This window comes from Amia ocellicauda, chromosome 8 (genome assembly GCF_036373705.1).
Source record: "Amia ocellicauda isolate fAmiCal2 chromosome 8, fAmiCal2.hap1, whole genome shotgun sequence".
In the NCBI taxonomy this organism is placed as follows: domain Eukaryota; kingdom Metazoa; phylum Chordata; class Actinopteri; order Amiiformes; family Amiidae; genus Amia; species Amia ocellicauda.
In genome coordinates, this window is record NC_089857.1 from 34,934,585 (window position 1) to 34,953,137 (window position 18,553).

Genomic DNA, 18,553 nt, shown 5'->3' on the forward strand with positions numbered 1-18,553 from the left:
CCTTTACTGCCTCTGTCTCTTGTTCTGCATGGTCATCATGTGAGACACTAGATTCCACAGCAGTGTGGATCTCTGATGTGGAATAGAGACCACCATTGGGTTGGCCTATAATAAAATGGAAAATGTTTAAATGTGGTTATTTGTTATGCAAGTTAAAGAGCTGTTGTATTCCTGTAAATATATTTAGAATAGTTCCCAATTAATATATATATATAATACACATTTTCACACAAAAGGGGTTTATTTCATTCCATTTTGTTAAAAAAAATTAAATATAGCAAATGTGAATTTAATTTAAAATGCACCTAATAAAACAAACAGGATAGCAAAAAAAATATGCAGTAGTGTTTTGTCTCAGGAATATAAAACATTGTTTCAACAATTACTTACTGCAGTATTCATTCAGAGCCTCCCTGAAATAATTCATGTTCCCCAAAACATCCATCAAAAAACTGTAAATGTTAACTATTGTGACAATTATAAAATCACTGTATCAAATTATATATAGGAACTTTAATATACTTCAGTTTCAAAGATTACAAAGAATTCACAAATACAAGAAAAAAAAATCTAACTTTTGGTAACAATTCAACACAAAGTGAAAAGCTCAGTGTAAAAAGGGTAGTTTACTTGAAAACACTGAGAGAAAATCTGTTGTTTAAAATAACAGAATTATCCATAGGCTATGAATATATATATATATATATATATATATATATATATATATATATATATATATATACCCTGCTGCTCAGAATTATGGGGACTGAAAATCCTACAAAAATAAGAATGAGAGAAAAAAAGTTGCATTAATCTCTGGCTCAAGCAGGAAATATAATAATGTATACTTTTTAAACTATTTCCCCTCATAACAGAATGTACATTCTCCTGAGTGAGTAGGTGCATACAACTTTCTGAACCTGAGATGAGGGGGACATGAAATCGGTGACAATCTGAGCAAGCTGATTGGCTGGACATAGCTGTGTGATACATTCCCTATAGTGTGTGCAGTTTTGACTACAAACCAGGAGGACAATTCTGATGAAAAACACTTGCAGTAAAATGCTTGCAATGTAAACACAGTTACCTTTTCACCAGGATAATTCTCTTCAATTCTATATATATATATTGTAAGTTGATTCCTACTTTCTTGTCCACATAATTATGACCACCAGAGTTTGTGTACATCTATCAATCTTTGTTATATTACCAAACATATTGTGACAAGGGACAATATGACAAAACACAGATGTTGACAATGATTTTGCAAATGGCCTTAATTTCTACAGCAGTCCTAGAAAGGGATGCTTTACTGTGGCATTCCTCCCAAGGTCGGAAGTAATGGGAGAACATGCCCACAACATCTCAGTGCCATTTCCACACTGAACTGCTGGGACCATGTTCTGCATTTAGGAGTGTTCTCTTGGTTCCTGAAAAATCCAGGCTGACGTATTCGTAGAAAATAGTATGAAGGTCATCACTCTAGATGTGTCTCCATTGCTCTATACATACATTTTGGCACAAATATTAATTCCTCTGTCTGTTCTCATGTGTGATCATTGTTATGTGGTGCTCTACTCAGTGCAGGTGCCTGTGTGGTTGTTGCTCTGTTCTGTGATGGGCTTTTGGCCACATGTCTGGCATATCTGTTTGTGAAACATTTAATGGTTAGCTGTGCTCTGTTCTCCATCAACATGGCCTGCCCGGTCTGGCTCCCACTCCAGTGTGTTTCATAGCCTTCACTTTATGCACTTCAGAAAGCATAAAGTCTCTGCTGTCTGACCAACAGTTGTGTTTAATATGGCAACTAACTACCAGTCTACCCCGAAACACTGCCTGATCAGATGATTGTGCCGCACTGAAGCAGTTATATAGCTTTGGACTTCCACACACCCTGCACGTAAGACATTGTACTGGTATGTTTGGTAATATAAACACTGTACGCATACATATATACATGCAGTTTTTTATAGTTAGCATTTAATTACTTTATATCAGATGAGGCTATGTGCATTAAAGTTGTTTATTTCATTTTAACTTTTAACCTGATTATGGAAATTGTATGTTTGTAAAGTTATCCAACCACTCAATGTTTTTGAAAGATCAAATGACAGATTGAGTATATAACACATTATGCATGTCCCTCGGTGTGTATTATGACATATTCACATTTCTAAAAGAATACTGCAGCTTGAAACAAATTACAGTAAATGTCAAAAACTCATACTTTTTGAATTCTTCAGAGATCCCTTTTCACCTTTCAAATGTTTAATTGTGTATATCAATGTACAAGCACAGCAAGCAAAATTGTAGACCAGGGAAGCACTGTATATTAAAGCGTGGCAACCTGCACTGAATAGTACATTTTTAAAAGGCGGTTAAAATGATTCAGAAGGCAAGGAACCTAATACAAATTAACAAAAAAAAAATGTCAACTACAGTGAAACCATTTTAACTTAAGCATGGCGTAGCCCTTAAAAAATGGCACAAACAGTGAATAAGGATTTAGAAACTGGAACCTCATTGAAGAGTGTCTCTTTTTGGCCCCTGCTGCACTGGAGCTGACGAGCTCAGGTGATGACAGTTGGTCCCCTGCGACCCATTCGTTCATGGATGTCAGAAATCTTCAGTGCGATCGCAATCAGGGGCCCCAGCACTGCCTGCAACCAAATCAACATCCATGTCACAAAATGATCCACACATGTACAATAATACACACATTATGAATTTACTACCTCATGTTTCATCAGTACAGTATCATTGTCTGTTACAGTGAAATGTACCTGTATAGGTTGCTTGTTTAGCACTGATAGATTAGATTAGAATTAAACTCACGTGAAACTCAGAGGAAAACTAATTACCTTTGAACTAAAACCTTAAGATGCCAATTGAGTCACACCAATGAAACTGACTTAATATTTTAGTTATCAAAAAATATATACATAACAAAATGGAGAAAGAAAAACATATGCAGCATGTTTTTATTTGACAGGTATTTGTCTGGACTGAGACCTCCCTGGGGAAGAAAAACCAAAAATATTGAATTAATCAGGATCATATTAAATGGTGGATTTCCTTCAGAAAACACATGGCAAAGGCATGCAAAAGTGTAAAAGCCTTACTATGTTAATAATGACAGTCAGTTTCTATTAGATCATATTTTATAATAAGGCAGTAGTCAATGTTTTCATTATTTTTTTCTTCAGATCACTTACATTTGGTGGGCTTGGTGAACATCATAAGGTCTCAAATGGAAAGAGTCACAAATACTTTAAGGATCTTAATTCTTAGATATCACTGACATCCTATGTAACTTATAATTTAGACTGGGTCTAAAGTCAGGACATGTAAAAGGACATGTACAAATCACTAGCTTGCATGCAAATATATATTTGGCTGTTGAATTAAATTAGTCATTAACTCATGAAATCACCCTTAAAACAGATAAACGAGAAGGATACCGGATATTATGCCTATTGAAGAAATACACCCTGTTTATGTTTATGTTTCGCTTGCCATGTGAAAGAAGCAACTTATTAATTAATTAAGGTATTACATTAAATTAAAATAACATATTTGCAGGTTAATAGAAACTAAGATTTAGTTTAAGTAAGTTATACAGGCACGTATTTATTGTTCTCCAAAACCATTTGGTGCATTTTTTTTTATAACCATCCTTTAAAGCGAAATAAAATGTTATCTTATTTCAAACCTATTCCACCAAAGCAATAAATACTCTGAACATTGGAATGACTTTCAAACCAAAAACAACACAGCTATTGCCAACATCTTGATATACAGGTTATTACCATTATATATATATATCTATATACATATTGTCTGTGTTCAGATTTTGCCGAGTCTGCACAGACAGTAATCCTGTACAGTTTCAAAGTCTTCAATTGGGTAAGTTTATTAAAATGTAGAGTACATAATTGAATGTATTAATGTGTATTGCAGTTGTACAGAGCTGTAGTAAAGAGTGCAAATGTAATGTATGATGGCAGTGTGTGGTGTTTACAGATAATGCCAATCTCTCTATCCAAGAGTGTGGAGTCACATCCAGTACTGTGGAAGATGGAAAATCAGTAAAGCCAAACATGTCTAGAGACAAAACATCATACAATTACCTAATTTATAGAACCTGAAACGTAAAAGGAAGCATGGTTTCATAAAAGCTGACAAGTGTATAAACCTCTTATCAGGGTCCATTGATCATTTGAACTGTTTCATAGTGTCTGGCTTAGGCAAATCACCAATTTCAATGCCATAAACATGGTATGTGCCACCATAATAAGAGCAAGATGGTGTCTGAACCCAGTTAAAATTATCGGCTGTACTAAGTTCGGGTGTATCTATTTATTATTATTATTTATTTATTACCCTTATACAGGTATCTAACTAGATAAATGTAACTACAGTCCTTTATCAAATCCATATTTCGATTTTAAAATTTGGCAGGCTTAAGCATTGTTTTAAAGAATGCTTTGGAAATAGTAGCAAAATTCAACTCAAAACCTTTTAAATATTAAACACATCATCAAGCTCTGCAACTATCAATTACCAATACAAGTATACCTAATTAGAAACTGTTAAAGCATTTTAAAACTAGCAAGCTTCAAATATGTTTCCAATTGCATGTCTATAGCCCCCATGTATCAGGTAGATGTTATTGTTCCTTCACTGAATGTCAGTGGTGACCATCCATTGGCCCAAATCAAACTAAACCAAAGAGTCTGGATTCCGGGTTTCAGGATTCCCCAATACAATTTCTGTGCCATAAATCAGCATCAATGACATCCAAGCACATTGATGGCTTGTATAAGCAAAAACATGAACTCTCGTATTTTGCAAGTGTCTCTGCTTCCACAATTTAGAGGTCAGGTGTTGTTAGATACAGTAGATATAGTCCTGCCAAATTATACTGTTTTATTATGTTATATTGTCAGTCAGTCCTTTAGCAACAATTGTGTAAATCACCCCTGCGCATGACTGTCTGTGTTGAGTCCTGTAAGACACACTAACCCTCACTATCAGACACTGATCTCCCGGACTCTTTCCTGTTTTTCTGGTCTCACAGTTGTATTATTTTTAAATTAGGACTGCTCATGTCAACAAGCCAGGGTTCTGTACATAAGCATAGATATACAATGCACACTTAATTTTGTGACCTTTAATATACTTACTCTTCTTTGAGATATATAGTTTACATTTACTTATGTCTAGTATAATGGTTAAATATTCATCATTTTACAATGTCTATAATAATACTCATGACAATGCATGTCTAGGTAATAAAATACATTTATGCAGACTTGCACATTCGTAAAGTGTCGTTATGACGGTCAACAGACTCAGTGCTGTGTTTATGCAGATACCTGTGTTTCTCTGTTCAGTTTTTCGGGGTCCCGCTCATAACTCTCAGCGTAGATCCTAATGGTAGCTCCTGCACTGCCTGATCCACTCAGCCGGAAAATAATTCTTGATCCATCCGCAAAAATGATGCGCAGACCCTGTGAGAAGAAGAGCAGGGGCATTTGGGGAAAAAGTGTGGGAAAATATTAAAGGCAGAAATTATATATTAAAGTAAAGCAAATATTTATTTCATGGTCCTATTTAAAACAAACAAACAAACAAACAAACAATCCATTTGATCTAGTTAAAGAAAAAGATCTCCTCTAAAATCCACATATTTAAATTTTTCTCTGATTAAATGCAGTTGAAGAAAGGTGCATTCACACAGGACTGAATTTTAAAGAAGTAATTCCAATGGGATTTCCATAGCAGAAGCGATGTCACTTTGAGAACTATTTATTTTTTCATTGCCCGACTCCAGGGAATCTGACCTATCAGAATCAAAGTTAATATCCTTGTGACACGTGGTGTACATAGACATGTCTCAAACCAACAAGAAACAACAGAGGCTGATCTGATCTGATCTAATCTGAGGTACAGCACTATTTCAAAATGAAGGGATTAGGAAGACATACAGATGTGTAGGTCCTTGCATTCCAAATAATTTCAAGATATATCAAATTAATTTCCTGTAGATTTGTGAAGAGTATCACTATCTGTGTACATAGAAATAAATGAACGAGTGAACAGGAATGATAATCTCAGACAACATACAATATATTATTTTGAGAAATCTCTAAATGTATTTCAGATATTGTGAAATTATTTGTAGATATCTTGTTTTCAAGTACATTTGAAAACATTTAAAAATATCTGAAGTATTTGATTCAAGATATCTTGAAATAATTTGCAGATATCTCTGATATGATCATTTGGCTTGCCATACTAATAACAACGATGGTGAATATATAGTGCAAAACAATGTCAAAGCCTCTTACTACTAAACATTAGTCAACAGGGTTATGCATTTATTTCCAATTTTGTTGTGTGGCGTCTAGGTGTGGATTCATATTTAGCTCTTCACTCACATCCAGTGTGAATGCAGTTTAGACAGTAAAGCCTGGACAGTTCAATTAATTTAAATTATCTCCAGTAGATGTCACTGCTTCCTCAGTTTTACATCACACACAAAAGATGAGCCACAGAGGTATTTACAGAGGTAATGAAAAGTATCCGCTTATTCCTAACAGTAGCAAGCTATTACTGGAGTCAATGTAAGCAATGTTACAATGAAGCCCTCAGGATAAAGAATGAGACAGCCAGAAAGAAATCAAATGGTAACATAAAAATCCATTGGCATCACAGCCTGTTTTCAACTTTTTTGTAGTACACTAGTCAACTATAAAAAAGACTTGTGACGCATATTTCATTAATCCCTCTCCTAGGGTGCCAACATCACTTGTTATCCTCATATGTGATTGCTCTGTGAAAGAGCTGGGACACACAGTGTATAGCCTTGTGTCATTCACAGCGCTGTCTGCGTCTGGATTGCCTTGGTGGCTCCCAGGACAGCTGCCTCCCCACCAGACAGGCGCTGGGGAGAAGGGTGACAGCTGACACAATCCTGGCTGTCTAGAATTTCTGTGGCTTTGTCCCACAGTTCACAATGCACAAGATAAAAAAATACAGACCAGGGAGAAGTAAGCAAGAGTCTTTTAACCTTAGCACAATGAGAGTTTCTAGAATTATTGAAAAAAGGAGAAACGTGAAGCCCTGTTGCACCATTAAAGAGGTTAAAAAGACCTGGTTAATTTGGTTGATTATCTTTACACTGGCCATGACTGAATTCCAGTTATCTGCTGCTTATATACTGATAATAGGTACGAGATGTTTTCCAAAACATAGCTATTGCAAAGTGAAATGCTTTCCTTGTCAGTGTGGGTCAGTTTAATTCTGCTAAGGGGAGGTTTGGAAAGAAATTCGATTCAGATCCTGAACAGCACAAGGAATGTCAGAAAAGTGCAGACCCTGACTTCAAAGGGAAGCACAGGGGATCTTGTCAAGCTTCAGAATTCACTAGTGGGGGTCAATAGGACAGAGGCTCTCAGCTGAGAACAGAGGGTTGCGGCCAAGGCTATCTTTTCTGGAACACTGTGTGGAAGTGTGCCAGGGAGAGGAAATATGTTTTGAAGCTCAGTAAACTGTTCTGCTCCATCTGTCAGACTGCTATAAACTCCTGTCATATTTCATTCTACGTTTCTATACATTCTTGGAACCCAAACCTCTGGCAGCCTTGAACTTCAGGGCATTCAAAAGTGCATTTCATTTTGAATTTGAAAAGTAGAAGCATGCTAGGTTTGTATGCTGCAATGGACACACCGTGGTATTCATTTACAGACAGCTGAACATACTAGGTAAAGACTTTCAGAAGAATACATAAAAACAAAACGTACCCCTTACAGTTTGTAAGTGTAGGTGCATACAACATGTAATACAAAAACAGCAATGTAAACAGGAATAAGGCCTCCTCTGTGCTTATCCTCAGGATAAAAAATGTTTACATGTTTTTTTTAATCTAATTCTACCATGGGCGCGCTTCTCTGATTACAAATTGTGCTCTTCCCATGGGAAAAAATTATGATATTTTTGGTCTTGGTAAGCTTTAGACTTATAAATAGAGAATCTTAGACATATAAGTACAACGATAATTTAATTATTTATAACCCGTAAAGTAACTGATGTCCCTTTTGTATCTCAATTATGAATTATTAAACTTAAACTTAGTACTGTAATTTGCTTGACAGTCAACATACTTTGTTTACAAATTGTTTTGTTTTGTACTGCGCTGCCATCTAGTGATTAATCACTACCTTTTTCTGCCCTGGTCAGACTTTTTCAAAAATGTGTAGTGTTTTTTTATTTTATTTTTGCAGGCTGAACTTCATAACATGTTTTAAATTTGTTATCTGAATGAACAAATAAACAAACAAATGCAAACATAAAATAAAATACAATAATGGACCCACCTGTTTTAATTTCATATTTGAGCTATTTCAGTTTATTTTTTCTATTGTTTATGACTGTAACAATTAATGTAAAGATAAAGTTACTATAATAAAAATGGGGTGCACTTCCTGAATTGTAGTTAAAAGTAAGCCTTTTGACCATCATTAATATAATGAGTAGTGAGTATAATGTTAAATACTTTTGCAATGTTTGATGAATGCTTCCTTTTTAAATGACTTCAAAGAAAACACTGCTGATCAAAAATGGAAAGATACAATCCTGATTCAATTACAATTAGACATGGAATTTCTTTGAATAGATCAGCCCTCATGATCCACCTCAAACGAGTTATCTGAGCCTCTGACCTGGTTTTTGGTCACATTGCCATCCACAGGGTCTGTGTATTCAAAGTTGTCTGCCTTCTCCACACTGTAGACATGGTTCCCCACAGCAAACTTTTGACTGGCAAACGATTTCTCGGTAATCACAGCTTCCAGGTCCCTCATCATGTAGAAGGCAGCTCTGGGGTCCAGCCCTTCATAATCAAACCTAATGGAAAACAGCAGGGATAAAGGCAACCTGTGAATGCAGCACTAAAAAATATTAAGCAGACACAGTAAAATGAAAAACAACATAATTAATACTAATTTGCCAGTGCTAGTTAAACCGAAGCTCTGAAGTTCATTCATTCAAAATGAAAAAAGAAAAAAAATAGATCAAATTGAGTAACTGCAGTAGATGCTGTAGATAAAAAAAGAAACACCTGCATATTATTGGACTACACATAGCACTGGCAAAATAAGTGTTTTGGATAGTGGATACATATATCAAAGCTGCCCTTTGCCTTACAGAAATCAACAATCTGCAGAATTCCCTGACAGAAACATGGGCATCAGTGATGGACACTTTCACAGGGATTGAATCAAGCTTTTAGAGTTTAAAAAACAAACCAACTGTCCCTTCAATTTTGGTTGTTTGTTTTTCTATATATAATCGCTTCCTTCCACTTGTTAGGTTTCTCATCAATCTAACATTTCTCTGATTTCTTAACAGGTCAGCATCAGTGACATGAGTCACCAGTTCCACTATCCTGTCCCTGCAGTTATGGCCATGACCATACTTGGATTGGTCCCTGATGTCCAAAGTGGGTTTCAGCTTGGCCAGTTAGCATTAATCTGAGCAGAACAGAACATCACTACTGTGAGCAAGGAAGAAATACATATAAATACCCCTCCAGGAAGCTATTTTTTTAATGACGGGTGGGAGCTCTCACCGACAGAAGTAGTTGCGCCCCAGCTTGGCCCAGTGGTCCCTCACGATCTCCTCCACACTCTGTTTCTGGGCCGCAATGATGGACAGCCAAGTCAGTACTGCCCACAGACCGTCCTTCTCACGGATGTGATCTGAGCCTGGGGCAGAGAGGGAATCATCAGCAGGGGCAGGAGTGGAACAAGGAAATATCCACAGCTGGCTCCTGAGCCACCACACATGAACTTGCTCCATCACAAGAACTGCAATGCCACCATGTATAAACCATTATCCCCCAATCGCTGTCAATCCATTGTGGGATGGTTTTCCTATCATTGTACAACGGGACCACCATTCAACAGTCTGGGCACATTTGTCTGTGACTATATCGCAAGGACAGAACCTGACACATTTTGTTAGCGGCTTTCTCAAACCCACTGACACACACAGCTAAATAATTTAATTGGAAAAACTATGAAAAAAGACGATGGAAATCAAAATCATGCCATTGATAGGGTTGGATTTTTTTTTTTATCTCTTACTTTTGCAGTAGGCTATGCAGTAAAAAGGACAGGCTAGGTTATAACTGTGACATTTGATTACAAATAGTCCTGTAATAGAAAGGAGTTTCCAATTGCAGAATAAACAACACATTTCTAGTCATTTAAGATATCAGTGCATCTAGAGAGTTGAAAATTCTCTTTCCCATGTAATCTTTGGAAATTCAGCCAATCTTTGTTTTTAGTCAAGTACTTGCAGTTAGTCCAGCAGTGATCCTCCAGAGGCGATTACTCCAGGGCTTTGTTCTTGTGCATGGAAAATAAGCTGCAAAATTTGGTAATAAGCTTTGTAGGACACTGGTACACTGACGAAAGGTCACAGGTACTACAAACCCATATCCGATCCCCTATCTGCCTCACACTCCCTGCTCTGTAAATATACTTTACTTGTGCCCAAGATGCCCTGCTCAATGTTTCTTAGGACACCAGGCTTATCTGGAAATTCCATACTTACTGTTTATATACAGATGCCTGATACAATACAATCAGTTGGTGTAAAAAATGTGAAATGAGTTACTTTTCCTCAGTGAAAAAAGCACAGGACTGTACCCAAATTAAATTACCAGAACCAAATAAAGTCATAGAAAGGGGGTAGACTGGACAGAATGATTGAAAACTATGACCATTATTTGAACTGTTAACATCAGTGTAAGCCTGTATACTTGTATGTATTTCATGCTTCTGACAGCCTACTCATTGGTATATATTCTGAATATCAATAATTTAATTAAATCCATTTATCTTCAAAAATATGTTAATGGATCTGTGGGAAAGTTTTTAAAGAAAAATGTTATTGTTCTTTAATGTTCAGAAATGTGCACTGAAGAGCCTAAACCATCCCAGTAGTGATCCAAAAAATGAATGTAATCATTCACTTCTCCTTTTGATGTTTTATCTTAACATACTCTACCGCAACATAAATAAATTAAGAAGTAATAAACATAATTTGCTGTCAATTTTCTGTGGCTGTCTTTGCTGATTGACTGATTTGCTCCAGGATTTCTGATTTCTTATTATGGTATCCAGCCCAGGGCTGGATCATCTTTTGAAATGTAAGCTCCCTTGACTAATGTTGATTTGCTTGAAAATGACATAGTCTGATTGAACCCCCCTACACACCCAAATTAAAGGACGTTATTTCCATCTGTTTCATTTTTTGATTTCATATACTGTATTGCTATAGCAAAATATTGAGCAGAGTAACTGAATTGACAGCTTTCACACTGACTATTCCTTGGCAAAGGTGACGTACTTTATTTTACAGCTTATTGGTTTGTTATATTTCATTAGTAATTCATGCCAGGTGATCAGGTGGTTCATACTACATTTCTATTGATTTGTCTAATCCATACATTGTGTTTTATCCTCTAGTGTACAGACATCACTTTGAGATCTGTTAGATTACATCTCACAGTGTAGATGTATACTGAATAGGCATTGGTGCAAAATACACATCTCAGATATGCAGCAAACAATCCTTGTAGTTTCCATAAAAGGGTTGCAAAGCATACAGATGACATTTCTCCGAAAATCAGCAGCATGTTATTTCCAAACGAGCCCTGCTACAGAAATGGAATAATTAAGCTGTGCTTTTCCAATTCCTTGACCGGCTGCCAAGAAAGCCGTCTGGGAAGCAAAGCCCTGGAAGAGGATGTTTCACTGTCTTTCTTCCTTTTATAGGAGAAGCATGGCTATTATTTGGAATAAGGATATCTATGAAGACATAATGATTTAAAGAACAAAGCAAATTTACCCTTTAGATATACACACAGTTGGGGGGTGGGGGAAAAATAAGTGAAATATCACAGACAATATTTTATTGCAAGACTAGCCAGCTCTTCATGGTGTTATGATTGAAATGACTTATCTTGTGAACTTTGCAATACAACTGTACAATATTCTGATAGGATAGTATTTCGGTCTAGGCCGTATGCTGAAGCAGGATTTCATGTGTTTCCTCATCAGTTCTTTTAAGATTTCAATTAAATCTACTCCCTGTCTGTCCAAATAAACATCACAAACAAGATGTTTTAAAAGGTATTGCAACATGTAACATGCTAGAATTGATGCTTAATTTATTTTTTCAATGTACACAAGACATCACATTCAATTAAGTTGTTTTAGTTGTCTACTTTTACTCCAGGAAACAGTGTTGAGATACCAGACCAATTACTGCAAAAATCAACTTCAAGTGAGACCACAGGGAAGCTGACTTGAAACCCAAGAATGATATTGTATGGTGTTTAAACGTGTATGGGGTGAAATAGGATAAACATAGTGATCAATTGCTTATTTTTTGCAGAAACATTTTTAAATAAACCCCCCAAGCCTGTACAATATATAAACTAATATGAACTGAAATGTTTGTACTGCTTAATCTTTTCCTACACGCAGTACATGGTGGCATGCATTCCAAACCCTGAACAGTAATTGAAACAGGTGTCACTCACCAGTGCCAAAGCTTTCCTCTCCGCAAAGGGAACATCTCCCAGAATCCATCAAGTTCCCAAAGAACTTCCATCCAGTGGGGGTTTCATACAGTGCCACCTTCATAGCTTTGGCCACCCTGGGAAAAGACAGAGAAGAATCATCACCAAAACAGGTTAGAGACACACAATCTGAAAATCTTCCCAAATCTGATTTAATAATAATGGAAGACAAGACTTCTTTCCTCAACATTTTAGATTATATTATCCAAAACCCGCTAAATAAGAACACAGAAACTAAATGAACCTCATCAGGTACATCTCAAAATATCAAAATATTAGGGCAAAACTTAATCCATTCCAGCAATTTTGTCTCATATTGCAAAAACTTGATTCCTTTTGTTCTTTTGGGATATTTTCAAATTCCTAAAGAAATTAAGGTTTCCCCAAGTTCTGTTCTGACATTGTGAAGCATACCAATGATTACACTCCCAGTACACCTGTGAACAATTTATCGTGGTGTTAGGAGGGTGACCTCCCAGACACAGTGACTGACGCCTCTCATCCCAGAATTCACATCAGACAGAAGTTTTTACCATACTGAACACTGTAAGAGCCTAATATTTAAACTTAATTTCTCATTACTCATTTGCCAACATGTGGCTGATCTTTACACTTCATGTGCAATTGATCAACAAAGCTCATGATATAGCCTATCAACCAATACTTTAGTGTCTTTACGTTATTTTATATATTTAAAATACACTTTTGCTTTTCTTTCACAAATAAAGGACTTAAAGGCTTGCAGTTTAAGAACAAGGCAATCAGAAAATGGGAAGAATCTGCAGGATTGAAAGCCTGTACTATTTCTTTACCTACAGAGTGGCACTACATATGGACTTGGATAAAACCCTGTGATTCTTCAAGAAATGCCTGGATATGGAACTTGGATAAAGAAGGTAATAACAGCCAGACAGCTTTTCCATTTCATTAAAAGGATAATGAGAGAAAACAAGAATTGATTTCCTAATTTCAAAAAGGAATATTATAAGAATCTGAATCGCATACTGCCTGGAGCTTGTTAATTCAAGGTAATGCTTCATGCTTCACACATTACTGTTAATTTATTTACAGTATTGCTATGGAAATAGAGAGTTGCACAATCCACACTTCTGTCAGAAGCAAAGGTTGCAAATGTTTTTAATCTTCAAAGTGTACAAGAGTAAACTACAGCATATAGTGCTATTTATTATATATTTTTGTAGAATGTCAAATGGAAGTTATCTTCAAATATCTTAAAATAAACAATAATGCAGTTATATAAGACATCTTTACTTGCATATATGCAAATATATAGAAATTGTAAAGAAAGGGAACAGGCAAACTTATTCAAACAAATTATAAAAATAAAATATCTACTAAAATGTACAGCAATTATGTAAGCATGTAATTAAGACTAGATATGCTTACTTTCTACATACTCAATGCTCAGGAACGTGTCGGCAGAGAAAAGCTTTCTTTATCATATCCATGCCTAAAACACTGTGTACTACAGGACTGGTCTCTGGTATCTCACAGCTTCCTTACTTGACTCTCTTGACTTCAACATGTGAGATATGTCGGTCTTCCTGCCAGCATAAGTTCATTCAAGTGCTCTGCAAAGCCTCTTTAAAAAATATATTGTTTTTTACTCCCTGTGTGGTTTATAACTGATTATCTTACCAGGTAGATGCCCAATCAAAGTACTGCATATGTTGACATATTTTGTCATTTAGTTGTAAATTTTAAATGGAAAAAAATATGTAATCAAATGTATAACAATTTTATTTTAAAATTTGCATTATAAATATGATATTTTAATTGTATATATAGAAATGTCATGCGTCAAAAATGTTAACCGAAAATTTGTCTAAACATAACTATAATGCAATGTGCTAACAACAAAGCTTTTATTTCATTTTAAAATTAAAAATAGGGACCTCTTCTTTAGTCTTCAAAAATCTGTGTATAGGCTACATTTTTTTGACTGTAATAGTTTGTTGGCATGGAAAATACTTAGCAGGCAAAAAAAAACACACAAAATTCATGTGATCGGCTCTGAAATTCGTGCAGATAATATAAACTGTGCCATTACCTAAAACAAAATACTATTCTGTTAAAAGAGGGTTGGAAAAATAGCAAATGTTTCACACTATAAACAGCATCAAATGAGAGGTGAATACTTTGCAACACTTACACAGTTTACATCTTTATGAAACTCTTAAATGACACAGTAAAGCTAAAAGAAGGTGCCTGCTGTAGGAGTCTGTCTTTGTATAACAGTCTCAGCTTTACTGCATGATTTAAATCTTGTCTTTTATACTTTTTAGGTTGCTGGTCTAACTACCTGTTGGCAATGTGTTTAAGTTGCATGAATTTGTTATGAGGTACTGTATTTATAAATTAATGGCATATGAGGTCGTTTATAATAAAGCTTGCTACAGCTTTCTGAAGTTAACAGCAGAAACAAATGAGTGTTACTGTGATGGATTGCCATGTTGGAATGGTTACCATATTTCCCCATGTTTAAGATTATGTTTATATTAGTTGGCAACCATTTGCAAATTGTTTCAGTGACAGGCTGTTATAAACTAGAGACTATTATTACACTTCACTGCTGGTTAGTATAAGTTAATATATAACCCAAAGCACTACTAGTATAATTAGTATCTATAATACCTTTGTTTTTGTTGAACACACAGAATACACAGAAGTATTTTTGAACCTGCCTTTGAACAAAGCAAAATGTTGCTGCTCGTACAGATGCATACACAAATAGTTTCCTTTATTTACAGAGCAATTTCCACTTTTTTAAAGAAAGAGGATAAAAGAGTGATTACTGTATTTATGTTACAATGTTTTTCAGCTTGAAGACTTTTATTTTTAAATAAACATAGACAAAGTATAAATTGATGCTTATTGGAAGAAAACACTCTATACATGGGGCCGGATTAAATCAAAAGTTTGACCCACCCGCTGATAACAAACTAAAAACCCATACATCATAACGGTTACATTTATGATTAGAAGAAAGTGGCATCTTACTAAAAATGCAGCCGCAACTGAGTATAGTTCTGTAGTTTTCTATTAGCGGGGGGTCAAAGTTTTGACTTAATCCGGTCCGTGGTCCTCAAATTCTATGTCTATTTATTTGCTTGATTTGGTTTTTATTTGTTAACATTTACTGTTTTGTGAGGCAACTTGTGATAAACATGCTTATGTCAGTCTAAAAAATGATATCTATATGGCAATGTGCTTTACATAATGCATTAAATATAATGCGCATGATTGTGTATGGGAAAAAAATGCTGTGATCTTTAATGCATGTGTACTTTATTATCTTGGAACAGAAATTACCATGCAGCACTCTAAGCCCTGAAATGATTGAACCTCGCAAGAAGGCTAATCCCTCGCTTTACTCATCCAATAACTTAATAAGGAGAAACGCAGGAACAAAGCAAACTAACCTTCTGGCAACTGTTTTTGATACTGGGCCATGTGCTCCAATAGCAATAACCCAGGCCAAGTTTATGTGCTGTCATGCAGTCTCTTCTAACCTGTACTACATCATGTAATGAAAAAAAGGAAAACACAACTTTGAAAAACTTCATTAGGGGGGAAAATAACAGAAAAGAGGGGAGGCACAATGAAAAACCGCCTCAGAGAAACCCAAGCCTTTGCATACTGATATGCAGAGTGAATTCATTTCCAGATTGTCAGTCAAATGCAAACATCTTCTAGACCTGTGGTTCCTGCTAGATTTGCAACACAAATGGCCAGCATGTAGTTTCCATTTCTTCCAGTTACACCTCTCTATACTTAACCCTACTACATGAGCCCATCTTAATTGCTTATTTAGCTCATTAATTCCAGTACTAACTGTCAGTTCCTACAGCAAATCCTAACTCAAGCAATGAAAAAGGTTTCCTAGCACATGTATGTGTATTAAAAAACATGAAGCATCAACAATCTTCTTCACAATTCGTTTTGCCATATATGACTGACATGCGTCAAACACAGATGTGCACTGATATGCATTGATATTGTGATTACTGATCAATGAGACAAAGACAGACACATTTTTATCTTTTTATGTTAGCAGACATTTTGTTTCAGTCAGTTCAGGTTCAATCAGACTTCCAGACACACCCCTCAGCAAATGCACAGATGATGTTCTCATGGTTTAAAAAATTGGTTCAGTATGAAAGCTAAATATTTTAGTGGGGATTTCCAAATAAGAATGATAATAAATTGCAATTATATGGTGGGGGGTGTGCTTCTGCTGAATCTTGGCATATTTACAAGTAAATGGAAATTCTGACCTTAGACATTTTGTTGATGTTTTCTGTGCACCAGCCAAAGTAAGCAACTGACTTGTTAATCTTGCACCAGCGGAGAGCAGCTCGAGCATTAAGGCACAGTTATTCCATGATTGGTAATAGTAGAGTGGTAGATCCCCTTTCACTGTAACCTTTTATTTTTTGTGTGATATTTAAAGCTGTATCCATATCCATAAAGAGTATCCATATCTTATATTGGCATAGCATTAGGATTAGGTCAATAATTAATAGGATAAACATTGTTGGTGTTTTGCGCCTTTAACAATTCAATTAATTCGATTAAGCCACTAACTGATACACAATTCAAGAAACATGTTCATGGTGAATACCTGCCCATCCCCTGAGAAGCTCTGTTGTAGAGATCTTATGCTCACGTGTTCCCGTAGTAAATTCAGCTTAACAAGCTTAATTTGCCCTACTGTAAAAAGCCATTGGCTCCAATGCTATTTAATGCAATTATTATTATACATGTAATCTTAGCATCATGGAATCAATAAATGTTAAGTCATGCCTGTTCATCTCCAAATATATAGCCTATAACTAACAGGAAAATCAACTGCCTACATGGGAGGACTCCACAACTGGTGTATTACAACATCACTCCCCCATGGCAAACAGGGTGTTTTCTTGGCAAAAGGCATGATAATTAATATGCCGCTTGTGAAGTAATCCCCCCCACACACACACATACACACATATACTAAAAAATGTTTGTTCATTCAGTTTGTTAAGTGTAGAATTATTTATTTGTTCTCTTCTTCAACAAATGTTTTAAGTATGTTTAATTTCATGAATTCCAGAAGCATATGAGAACAAATGGCTCTTCATATAACTCACATAATGTTTCCATATTTCAGCTCCAGTAAGATGAATGTTAAAGAACTGGACTGATTATGCTGACACTACTGTGTCAAAAATAAATAAAACTGCAAGACACGCTGAGCTCACCTATATAGGTTTATAGTAGATTGTGCTTGGGGTTATCTGTTCTGGGAAGAGCATATAACAGTATAAACATAAATCATAACATATTGCCAGCAATGGGGTTCATTATAAAACAAGATAAAACTCTGAATAACTTTTTAACAAAATCCAAATGGGAGTTTGAAGCAATAAGGGGGGTTCACAAATTTAATAGTTTTTTTTAATAGTGCCACAGAGCCAAGAGCACTAATCTCATGCTTTCTGTAATTCATTGCTGGTTTCAGGAGGGACTCGATGAGAAAGATATTTTCCAAGTGTTTTGCTCCCGAAGGACCGATTCACTGTTGTTGTTTAGATCTCCATGTTGTATAAAGCTCTCGCATTTGCTGTAAGTTACAGCAAAAAATAGCAACATGTGGTTCAGAGCATCTCCAATGTATCGCTTTATCATTCTTTATGTTCTTGTGGAGAAGACTGAAGCTCAAAGGAACCAAAAGAAGCAGTAATTATATACTTTCATGACAAGACAGTACATTGATCCATAATAAACTAATGTATTACATGGCTTTACCATAAAAGGAGAAGCTTGATTGTGCTTTGCAGAAGTAATTTTCTGACAACCAATGGGAAGGAACAAAATGGAAAGAAAATCATA

At 35.6% G+C, this 18,553-nt stretch overlaps 1 protein-coding gene across 1 annotated transcript in view; it reads right to left on the reverse strand.

Moving 5' to 3' along the window:
• Positions 1-222: 222 nt before the first annotated feature.
• pgm5 (phosphoglucomutase 5) overlaps positions 223-18,553 on the reverse strand; it is a 30,981-nt gene continuing 12,650 nt past the window's right edge. Inside the window, exons 7-11 of the mRNA XM_066711203.1 lie at positions 12,620-12,735; positions 9,635-9,770; positions 8,727-8,910; positions 5,379-5,513; positions 223-2,660 (exon numbers count right to left, since the gene is read on the reverse strand). Of these exons, the coding sequence (XP_066567300.1) occupies positions 2,571-2,660; positions 5,379-5,513; positions 8,727-8,910; positions 9,635-9,770; positions 12,620-12,735 (661 nt within the window). The 3' untranslated portion in view covers positions 223-2,570. The remainder of the gene's footprint in view (positions 2,661-5,378; positions 5,514-8,726; positions 8,911-9,634; positions 9,771-12,619; positions 12,736-18,553) is intronic.